General features: G+C 46.7%; 1 protein-coding gene and 1 non-coding gene across 2 annotated transcripts; both read right to left on the reverse strand.

The window, feature by feature from the left end:
* Positions 1-12,250, reverse strand: LOC135814168 (upstream-binding protein 1-like; the record flags this gene model as incomplete). The annotated part of the gene is given in 12 exon segments (XM_065327246.1): positions 1-90; positions 1,791-2,076; positions 2,636-2,691; positions 3,470-3,511; positions 4,030-4,098; positions 5,011-5,123; positions 5,670-5,709; positions 6,104-6,319; positions 6,883-6,950; positions 7,412-7,488; positions 8,005-8,067; positions 11,670-12,250. Coding segments are annotated over 12 exon segments (1,251 nt in total), but the record flags the coding sequence as incomplete, so codon positions are not given.
* Trnay-gua (transfer RNA tyrosine (anticodon GUA)) lies at positions 4,726-4,824 on the reverse strand. Its single transcript has 2 exons — positions 4,788-4,824; positions 4,726-4,761 (listed from the first exon to the last, which is right to left on the reverse strand). It is a non-coding gene; the product is annotated as a tRNA-Tyr (tRNA).
* Positions 12,251-12,495: the final 245 nt, after the last annotated feature.

The following is a 12,495-nucleotide window of genomic DNA, read 5'->3' on the forward strand; positions in this document are numbered from 1 at the left end:
AAAATTGGCTAACGTTTGTAGATGCATGCCAAACCCATTGCCCTTCAACCACTCCTGGGTCTGCTCCACCGTAGAGTCCACACGCAGCGGCTTTAAATGGACAAGTGTACATAGGTAAAAAATACACGTACATTCAGAAATGATTCAACATCAAGAACGGAGAAGGAAATTGAAGACACCAATGCAGCTGTACTTATATGGTTGATTCAAATGGTGGTAAACACACACCCGGCAATATGGCGGTAAATACACGCCTGCCCACACACGCTCTCTAGGCTGCAAAGTTATTCCTGGCACAGAGCTCTCCTTCTCACCACCACCACCATCATATTGCCTGGTGGGCATTTACCACCATTTGAATCAACCATCAGTACAACTGCATTCGTGTACATGTATTCAATTTCATTCTCCAGAATCAAGCTCCGTGTGAAGACAGCCAAGAAGAAGATTGCCTGATGAGTCCAGCAGGGATGAAGCGTACGTCGCAATCGAGCTATGCTGTTGCTGTGTCATCTGCTATGTGCCATGCACTACCTGATGTACCAGCCTGCTATGTCGGATACCACCAGCCATGCATCGACTAGGCGCCAGGCGCAAACTGATGGTGGTGGTAGTGGCGAGAAGGAGAGCTCTGTGCCAGAATAACTTGGCAGCCTAGAGAGCGTGTGTGGGCAGGTGTGTATTTACCGCCATATTGCCGGGTGTGTATTTACCACCATTTAAATCAATCAAGAAGGGATGTGGGAGAATTCGAGCTGACGTATTTTAAATCGCGCATAGCCACACGGTTGCCAATTTCAGCACCCAATCAACTGTCAAGGATACTTGCCAAAAGCCTCTCAACCCATTCTCATCAGTGGATACATGGGAATGAACTAAAGCAAGACCAACTATGCAATGATGATGATTTTACTTACAAGTATACTACAGTCAGACCTCGCTTAACCGCACACATCCGTTTTCCACAAAAATATCCGGATAGGCGAGGGAACCGGATAACCGAACACCGGTTATGTTGGATGCAATGCGTATGTTGTAAATCTGTAACCAGCTATTTTCTTCCGGATGCCGAGGGATCCGGATGAAGGAGGACCGGATAAGCGAGGTCTGACTGTATACTATAATAGAAAGGCATGTAATGAGATTTAGCGCTAGCAGCTAGTGATCATGACGATAACCTCTCGTTTGGTTTATACGAAGAAGTGTGAGGGAGAGAGAGAGAGAGAGAGAGAGAGAGAGAGAGAGAGAGAGAGAGAGAGAGAGAGAGAGAGAGAGGGGGGAGAGAGAGAGAAAGCGCGCGCGCGCGAGAGAGAGAGAGAGAGGGGGGGAGCTGTGCCTGCTTTACTCATACCGGTGTTCATTTCTCTCTCCCAAGTACTTCCGGCTTGTGTGGTAGGCTATCGTCACTACCCATTAGCGCTAAGTCCCACTACGTGCCTCTTTCTATTATGGCTTATTTTTATATTACACTTTCTGCACTCTATTCCTATGTACAAGTAAGCCATGAATGAGAATGGGTGGAAAACCTGTTGGAGAATATGCTTGATAGTTGTTGACTGGTGTGATGGCATACTTGTTGCTATGTGCGAATGAACATCAGATGAGAGAACATTCGCTGTGCAAGAGTGGGTCTCGGATGTCCAAACAGAATCATGCTAAGATGGCAAACAAGTTTGAACAACCACACCACAACCCACTCAGGGTTCTCTAAAGCAGCTCCACTAGTGTTCACCAAGCCGAAAAGCATGAGGGAAAGCAAAGAACAACACTACACACATACTCGTACATACCTCTGGCTCAAAGCTTAACGAAGTTGCCAGTGGAGATGGCTGGGCCTGCGCGAGAACACAGCTAAGCACATCCGCAATGGACTCTGTGCCCGAGTCCACGGAATTTGACACAGCACCTGGAGTGACCATGGCTGGAGTAGCCACTGCCAGGTCACCACCGCCAGCAGCACCGCCAACACTGCCCGGTGTAGTGGCTGCTGCAGCACTGCCGGTAGTAGAGACCGATGAGGGCGGACTTGTCATGCTACCCACGCTGTACGGACCGGCTATGAAGGTAGTTGTGTCCCTGTGGTGTGTGTGTGTGTGTTTGTGTGTGTGTGTGTGTGTGTGTGTGTGTGTGTGTGTGTGTGTGTGTGTGTGTGTGTGTGTGTGTGTGTGTGTGTGTGTGTGTGTGTGTGAGAGAGAGAGAGAGAGAGAGAGAGATCAAGAAGTAATACCCATTAGAAGCAGTGAAGTGAGGTTACCCCCCCCCCCCCACACACACACACGCATGTCGACTACGAGGCCACAGCAGCCTAGAGTTTGAAAGCAAACAAACCCATATCAGATATTCTATCAAATAACTTGAACACTATGGTATGCCAATTACAATTGCCACGTACATCACTTAGAGGCCAACAGAGGTACCACTCTCCCGTTTCTGTGCGAAAACCAGGGTCGGGGTTGCTACTGATACTGCTCCAAAATCAAGTTCAAAGACTACAAATCCAAACCCAAATCAAAGCAGACTGTACAAAAATATTTCCAACCCGGTGAGTGTGAACAACTGATTTTCACAAGCAAGCTCAGTGTACATGCTCAGCAGCTGTGGTGCTATGGCAACATGATTACTACTCCGTACTTACAGAGTGGTTACTCCAGGTGGTAGCTGCTTTTGCGCAGAGGTGGCATCAACACAGAACTATACACACACACACACACACACACACACACACGCACACACACACACACGCCGGCTCACCCGCATCCACGCACATGCACACACATACACACACACACACACACAACACACACACACACACACACACACACACACACACACACACACACACACACAGTCAGCAACCAAACAACAACAGCAGATTGGAATAATAGAAGCTATAAGCCACCATTCTATCATGTATAGCTATGGCATTGATATGCACCACATCCGGAACATGGCAGAAACTAGTCACTCAGCCTGAGCCTCGGATGCTTGTTTACAAGGGCACACTGTCGACAGGCAGTGACAGCCCCTTTACCAATGATTTGTCAAAAAAAAATGAAACTACCACTAAGGCACCTGCCAAAGTAGTTTTAACTCCCCCCCCCCCCCCCCCCCCGCAAGTTGTATTATAGCCAGCCTGTCAATTTTGTCTCAGTCTGTATAACAACTAATCATGCTGTCCTTGACTAACTGTATACTGTACAAACATTCAGTTCGTAGTGTGAGTTGAGCCAGAGTTCAAGAATCATGTACATGTATACCCAGCTTGACAAGCAATAGCTGGCATAGACCCCGGTATATGTCTACACCTTACAGAGCAACGCCGTGTGTGTAACACTGGCAGAGGCTGAGTCTCAATTAAAAACAACTTGCAACTCCAGAATCTGTTTTTCAATGCCATGACCAGGCAAATGTAGCTAGCTATTTACATGATAGGCATGTACCAAGTTGGTATGTGTATGTATGTACTCACATCCTGGAAGACGCTCATTGAGAACGGTGCTCGCAGTCCAGCCTAATCATCACACAGAGATGGGACAGAATTTCCCACCGCCACCGCCAGCACCACCAGCAGCAGCAGCAGAATGCACATGACAAAGAATTAGCTAATCATTGAAGCGCAGAAAGAAGAGACGCGGTGCATTGCATCCACGTATATGTGGTATGTAGAAATGCAGCAAAACCTCAGCGAAAGTGTGCAGTGCATTTGCCATGGTGCGACAGATGCGCATCTCACAGCCTACACGTACATGTCAAATCAAGATTATTATAACCACCGACAGTATGCAACAGCATGCAGTCCATGTATAGCAGCATGTCGCATCACCTGACAAATGCATACACATCACTTGCGGCACACTGTACATGATAACTATAACTAATTTGGGAGGCAACCCACTGTTGCAGCACTGGATCGAATAGGCCAGTGAAGGTATTTGCACACTATGGGGAGTGATGCACTCTGCTGGTAGTGTATGTAACAGAGATATGCTATCCAAATCTATAAATTATTGAAAGATTTGGTGGCCACACCTTGTCCTCTTCCGAGAGACCCGTGAACTTCTGCATCTCCACCTTGTTCTTGCGGTCCGCTCCCTTTTCCTGGAAACATACGCAATGTATACCAGCCGGTCAGTACAGACAGAATCCAGCGGCACTGCTCGTGAACAAAATGAAATAAGGCCAAAACAAATAATGACCTTGTTTCCGGTCGCCCGACCGGGCCACTTTTTCCCAAATTCTGAAACTTTTTTTTGGTCCCAAATGCATACAAACGGTGGCAATGCCATGTGTGCAAGTGCACTCAACGAGTCATAACTCAGTCAAATCTCAACCGAATTCCGCAATCGAAACACCTACAAGGTAGCAGAGATTCTCAGCTGTCGGCTCGAAAACCTCCGGGATCGATACGAGTTAGAATAACGGAGCTGGAAGGACTCGAACTGTTTGCTTGATTTCTCAGGATGTACGAAAACAGGAATACACCACATGCTGTACAAGAACAGTGAGTCAGTCAACTTTGACATTGATCCTTGCCATGATATATGTACAATGTACATGTGTAGGTGCTCTTGTCCATCAACACCACAACGATTGAGGAACCAAAAAAAGTATCCAAAAAAAGTTTTATTCCGGCCGACCGAGTCTCCTTTTTGAGGGGTTGCCGACTGGAAACAAGCCTATTTTTTGTTTAGGCCTAAAAAATATACCAAAAAAAAGTAAAAAAAATCCTTCGAGCCGGATTTGAACCAGCGACCTAAAGATGACTGCACATCCCAGTGATGCGCACACTACAGTCTTCCGCTCTACCAACTGAGCTATCGAAGGCCACATGATGGCAGTAGGCAAAATACATCCTTCAAATTAAAACCCTAAGCAACATGTTTCTACCATGGTTCAACTACACTGACCCGTATCACTCCTGATGCAGCTGACATCCCCACCCACCCACCAACCACACACATTCACATGAGAGGTGTAAACACATGATCACGAAGACGTAGGATCAGTTACCTTGAACACTTTGATGTGGCAGTTGGCACAGTGAAACAGATCGAAGCAGTCGTTGACCGTGTGTTGGTAGTACGCATCGATTTCCAGCCGTAGAAGAGCACCTTTCTCACCACCTGGTCATGCGGAAGGAAGAAGCTCACCAATCTAGAAATCGTTCCCGATAAGCCTTCCTACGGCTGGAAATATGAAGCACCATAGGAACTACAGCCTAGCTTTCACTTCCCTACCAAGTGCTAGAGCATACCATCATGTCCCGTGCAGGCTGCATACTAAACACGGGAAGCCCTTGAATTGTGGATATATGCCAGCAGACATTGATCTGAAGCCTAACTTGCATATGGACATTAACTCATTTACTAGTGCGCTCAGCATTTTGCTGGTTGACGGTAACCCTCGGATTTTAAAAGGGTCACAGACACCTTAGCAAATTTCGCAAATGAGTCAAATTTGCTAACTTCAGGTCTCGTGATTCACGACCGTGATTTTGGAAGTCATCGAGTGTGGCTACATGTACACCGAAATTCTTCAGTTGCTAAAATTGATGGTCGCTAATACGAGTACGTCACCACTAAAAATATATATTTAAAAAAATGCAATAGCCATTGCTAGAAGTTGAGGTTTAACATAATGTAAAACTTGAACTGAATTGTGTTACTTACCATGTCTCTTGGCTGAAAACTCTGAGCTGAGGCAGTTCAGCTAGAGCCGCATCAAGCACGACACAAGCAGAGACAGCACTTTAATTAAAAGCACAAGAGAGCCGCAGACTTGAACCCAGCGTGTGTGTGCTCACTAGATCACTGAGGCAGCCCGGTGGAAAGTGTAAGCATAAATTAACCTGTCCCCTCTGCAGTGCCCATAATCATCTGAGTTTCAAGTTTGTAAGTTACCAACGCAGCTTACTAGTAATCTCTAGTATGTACTTGCTTTTGCTAGCGACTAATGGAAAAAAGAAGAAAATGCTGAAGCGCTCATGCACCAAAATAATAAGGGCTGTTGAGCAAAATGCACCTTCTTCTCGAGATATGCCATCATTATATGGTAACACAAATGTGTGAAATCATGGCACAGATGGTAGTAAATAGAGTTTTACCTTGAACATAACACTGGCTCCTTTAGATGCATGCCAATCAAACGTCGCACAGTTTGGCTGTAGCAGATCATGTGACACATTCTCAACCATGAAGCCAGACTCGATCTCGATGATGCGCTCGCCGGGGTGCTCTGAGCACCAGGCCTCCCACTGGTCTTGCTCCTGATTACGCATGATGATCTCTGACATGATGAAGAAGCTGACACGTATCGTTGTCTACACATAACAGGCATGTATACAAATTACGTAAACACATGTAAGCACATACACACACATGCGCGTGCTCCATGTATGCATGCACACAAACACACACACACACACGCGCGCACGCACGCGCGCACACATACACACACACGCACACACACGCACACACACACACACACGCGCGCGCGCACACACACACACACACACGCACACACACACACACATGCGCACGCACACACACACACGGGCACAAGCTTAAATTGAGAGATGGCACTAGCTGCTAAGTTGGAACATAAAAGAACATGACAAAAGTACTTGACTTAGCAAGCTGCAGCCCCCTCTCCCCCCACACACACACTACCGCCAACACCAAAAAAGAATGCTTCCCCGGCAAAAGAAAGGTGCAGGGAACTCTCGCTTTCTGCATGTGAGTGTGCAGCATGCATTTGTCCATCAGTGAGGTGTGTGGCACCGGCATGTACTGCTGCTTCTGTTGGCATACAGCAGAGACTATGACAGTGACGACACTGTGAATACCAGTACAAGTACACGATATGCACAAATGAAGCACGCACCCGAATCAATCCACTTCTGTAGCTTTGACAGTTTCCCAAGGCTTCCAGCGTTAACTCGTACACTTGACCTGCAGATATGGAAATCAATCAGTCAATCAATACCTGCTCTGGTGACATTCTCTAGCACTTCCAGGACCAGCTAGCACAGCACCATAAGTGAAACACACCGAAAATGATGTCTCAAAGTCGGACCACTAAACCAGATATCCTAGTATACTTGATTCTCTGATCAACGGCTATTCAACTCGACAGCACACCCCCACCCCCCCCCCCCACTACATAAGTCTGCACCGCAGGGCTCCATTAAAACAGGCGGTTGCCATGACAAGTTTTCATGGGTCTGAAATTCACGCCGCAGACTGCCCCGGCGGCGTTGTCATAGATACACCTGACTCTGGATCAGCTAGTGTGTCTAGCGTGACAGCATTGGAATTACTTGACCTAGTCTAGCAACATCTAGTGGCATCAGCGTGCCGTGCCGATCACTCTTCTGAGAAACTGCACCAATGCAAGGAATGCCGAACAATACCTTTGTTGAGATAAGTGACAGAGACGTCCGACATCTTGGTCAGCGGGGACGTCTGCGCAAGCAGCAAGTACCGTGGTCTAGAATGCAGTATCCCAGCACATACACAGGTTCAAGATGGTCTTAAAGAGCCTGAAGTGTGTCCTTTTTGTTCGCATTATCACATACAGCGGGTATAATTAATCACAGGAAGCTAAGCCAAGTGAAAAGCAACATGTTGAATACTAGTAGTACGTGTTTCCAACCGACAGAGAAATAGGCTATCAACCAAGCTGTTTACCACTTGGTGTCCACCCCAATCCTTGTCATCACATGATGTAACACATACTGACTGAGGAGTCGTCACTCTCCTCGACTGGCAAGGAAGCAGTATGACATTGTGTACATTCGGAGCGACGGGCATGGTAGCTTCCGCCCGCCGGGGAGAGCGATCGATCCACATAATTCTGTGTAGACTAGAGTATTTTACAGAGAAGGGCAAATCATACTGTCTTGAATCAAGTGGTATGCACGCAGATGCGTATCCACACGTTCCAAAGCAACCTTGAGCAAACATTAGTACAACTAGATACAAATGCATTGAAAACTGGACGTACCCGTTATCTACTTCACCGAATCCCAGACTTTCCATCTTGAACATTGGCAATGAAAGCAGATCCCTGGTGGTAAATGAAAAAAAAAGTAAAGTTAGCCGGATTCGCGGCCGCATCACCTGACGTGTTTACGAACACATCAAGCAAATACATTCGCATCGGCGGGCCACCACTTCGCCCATATATCCTCAGTGTCGAATGCAGACCTCACAAGTGAGTCAGGGGATGAGGTTAAAATGAGTTTAACACTGCTGCAACACTGTACTGTACTACCAAGAGTCCATAACCTAAGGAGTGATTTACTCTTGCTTGCTAGTATTACTCCCGTGGTGAGCCGGTAGCAGCGGTCACACTGCCTTCAGTGCAGTCATGTATGACCAACCGCCTGCACAATCTCCCTTGCCACACCTCCACCATGGTTGACATCCGTGCCTGAAAGTAACCGTCGCCAGTCTATCTGGATCAGACTGGATGGACTCATCGATGATTCACCACTGGGCCAACTACTTACTTGGCAAGCTCATGCTCGGCTAGGCCGGGTGACCATGGTGACTGTACTTGAACCGCGGCTAAGCAATACTAGTATGGGTTTCGCTCCCTGGCTCAGACTTGAAGGCTTGGGGCTGGGCAGACTTATACATGCCAACAAATGGCACCGTTGGTTTGGGCCATGTTTGGTGTCAGGAAGCCAAGGCAGAGGGAGGGGGGGGGGGGGAGCATGACCTCCCACACCCACCCACTACTGAGTACACTATCATTTCTAACAATAACATGTATGTGCATTGTGCATGGAAGTAACTTGGAGGTAAAACATTATACATAAAACAGTTTTGAACGATTATAAAAACTACCGTATTGTCTCTATTATAAGCACAGTCTCCAATAATAGCACGTCTCCAATAATAGAACACCTTGGGACGGCATTCAAAAAATAAAGTGCTCAGTCTCCATTATAAGCCAACACTGTGTAAATTCATTATCTGTACCCGCGAAAAAATCCCTGAAATGTGTGTGTATGACATAAATTTGGCATGGCAACATGCCTCTGAAATGAGGTTGAAACAATAATGGAACAGTCTCCAATAAAGGAACGTCACCAAAAATCCAACAGGTTCAAGGTAATTCTTTCAAATTTGGTGAAGTTTCCGAGTTCTTTCATGGCCCAGCTGTCAGGTCTCGATCGTGATCAGTCTTGCTTCGATGACCCGAGATCATGTGATTCCTACCAAGAGTACATAACCCCCCAGAGTGTGCAACTCCACTATGGGTGCTGTCCCGACAGAATTTCAAGTTGACGTCATTTTGATGATGCAATGCGCACTGTACACGGATTATCAGACGAATCCGGAACCTGTGGTTGACCGAAGCCGATCGATCCTGTACAAATTATTGGAAAGAAAAACGTGTGATGCGTTGACACCCGTACACATGTTGTAAATCACTGGTGCAAGGAGCATTGCGTCATAAATAATGACGTCAACTTGAAATTCTGTCAGGACAGCAGGGTATGTGGGAGTTGCACACTCTGGGGGGTTATGTACTCTTGTTCCTACGCAACGGCCTAATAATTGTCTAAAAAATTGAATATGCGTATTGTCTGAAAAAAAAGAGTTTGTTTAGCGTCGTGAGCGCTAGCGCGTATTCGCACAGGCGATAGCATGCCATCCAGTGCCAGGTTGGGGAGGAAACAGTTCAAGGGGCGTCCTGGACGCCCAAAGAAGCGCCGATACCATCGCAAAATAGCCAGAGCCACCACCCCCAGCTGCAAGCGTAGCTCAGAATGATGATTTGTTTTTGGCAGCAGATGAAGACGAACGAAAAGAAGAAACCACCGGCTGTTTACAAACCTCAGCACCACTTCTGTCCAACTGGAACTGAGAGCTGGTGCAAGTGGCAGCAGGAGCAGCTAGTGTGGTCCGGAGAGATATACTCCCGTGAATGATGCTATACCAGACGCCATTTTCAAAGTGATCAAGCCTATCTACTTGCGCCTCACTGAGCGTAGTCTCCTGGAAAGGTGTTTACGTGAAGCCAGGCAGAACAGGAATGAAAGCTTTAACGGACTGGTGTGGCAGATGTGTCCCAAAACAGGCTTCTGCTCTGCCAAGGTGGTGGAGCGTACAGTTGCACTTGCAGTTTGCACCTTCAATGATGGTTCATCCGCTCTCGGCCGGCTAATGACGGCAATGGGCTTGCCGGAGGGTGAATTCACTGCAGCAGCACTAGCCCAGCTTGATGAGGAAAGGCAGAAGGATGCAGAGAGAAAGAGATCCATTGGGGCGAAGAGCAGAAGGAAGAAGCGAAGAAGAGTACGACAGGGTATACAGAAAGACACATTGGATGATGCAGGTGTCACGTACGAGGCAGGCAGATTCTAAAGTATGTACTCTATGTTGAGATTAGTGTTCCGGACACCGAAAAGTGTGCTTTTTCTTCCATTTTTCGGGTGAGAACGGAACTCCTAACCAAGCTACTGGTGTTGTCACGGCTTATTAGTAGACCCCACAAAGTATATATTTTTGGATTCTGTATTGCATTAGCTATGCATTGAATTAACTTTTGTTCTGGTTACTGGAAGTATATGCGCAGCGTCATAGGTTTTCTAATGGGCGTTTTTAGAACGAATACGGGCACTTGTAACCATACCCTGAATACAAGCATCATTTTGATGTCCTCGTCAAACTCCTGTAATTCAATGCACTGTTATTGGTATATAGAACATTGTAAATATCTCTTTTGCAGTCTGTTAGTTGTATACTTCTTTGAATTCTGGTTAAGAGTTGCTCATGCGTTAAATTTGCGCGATTTTTTCAAATAGATTTTTCTGGATCATTTATGATCTCTTTTTTTAGTTGAAGGGCACCCTCCATCTCTTTGTAACCTTCACAGAAAATTTGAAGTGATTCTGCCACGGTACCGACGTGTTACGTTAATTTTAGTTCCGCAATATGCCGGAAGGCTTAGGGCCACCTTAATAGCACGGGGCGGAGGTACATTGAAAAAATAAAGGACCGTGCTTATATTAGAGATAATACGGTATACTGAATAGTTTGATATTACATGTATAACCCATTTTTAACTGCAATCAATAAGGGTGTGTTTGGTTGGTACGATCTAGAACAGGATCGAACAGCTGGTGCACATGGTGCAGCCTCATGTCAACCAAATGGTACTCCGCAAACAGAGCACGGCATTGTTGTGAAAAAAATGTGTCAAACTTGGTGCATTCTTAAAATGTGTACGGGTCACCATGGTCACTTTGTGCGGTACAACGAGTCCAACCCAAAAGCGTATGGATGTGATCATTTGGGACCAAAATCGCTGTTCCCGCCAGGTTTCACTGCGAAAAAGTGAAACTGCTTGGTCAGCAAGAAGAACATGTTCTGGCCAACCCAGAACAGGTGCAATCCCAACCAAACGCGCTGATCTGGTGCATCCTGTTCTAGGTCGTACCAACCAAACGCACCCTATTAAAGACAAGCTGAATCGACATTTCTATCGTTTTGAATAAAGTATACACAAATGTCGGTTCAGCTTGTCTTATTGATTGCGGTTATCAAAATTATTGTTTCCTCGCCGTTTGTTTAAATAATAACCCATTGGCAATATTTACATTGAACTGCACTGCACTGTGCATGTCTGATCAAACACACAGATTACGGCCTCACCCGTATGCTCCCATGCCCCCAGTCGGGTCCGCTCCCAGCGCACTCAGGTCTAACTGACCATCCACAGGCATCGCAACACCACTGCCAAACTTGAAGTCGCCACCACCCAGTTCGTCTAATAATTGGTCCATTGTGTAGCGAGCTGCACCCCCTGTATTGACTAAGGAACGGCGGGCAAGCGGTGGTTCGCAGCGAGACAGTCCGTTGGAGCGATGGACGCTGGGCCAGGGCGGTCGACCACCTGGAAGACTACGAGCTCGTACGAGTCCTGTTGCGAAATCAAAAGAGCTGAGACACGGGACACTGGAGTCACGGGTCGCCGCCGACTGGTTTAGACCAGTTTCTAGCGGATGGATACTGTCAATTCATGATCGTGTTCGAGGCTCAGCTTGCGTCTAGCGACCAAGCTGCAAGAGGCAAGACAAGAGCGTTTCATTACCATTACAGTAAATGAGTAATTGTGTTGCCCTGTATACTATATTTATGGACTAGCAGCCTACTAAGTACTATTGCCTCCTACATCAAGTACAACTAGTCACTATCTTATCTACATGATCCAAGCTGAGGAGTAGAAAGAAAGAAACAAAAAATCTAAGAGTAAGAGAGAAATAAACTTTTCCGGATATGATTGTAGCCGCGTCGGAGTCGACGACTAGTCGGCCAAGTGCGCGACTGCGCGACTTGTGCGCGCGCCGCGCGTGCCGCGTGATTGACTGATTGCATGGTCATGACGTAATAAACCTTTCCTGGTAAGGCGGCACGTCAATGTGACGTCATTCGCTGACGTGCCACATGTTTTTTACAGGGTTTCACGAGTTGTATGATT

Source organism: Sycon ciliatum, chromosome 4, assembly GCF_964019385.1.
Source record: "Sycon ciliatum chromosome 4, ocSycCili1.1, whole genome shotgun sequence".
Lineage (NCBI taxonomy): Eukaryota > Metazoa > Porifera > Calcarea > Leucosolenida > Sycettidae > Sycon > Sycon ciliatum.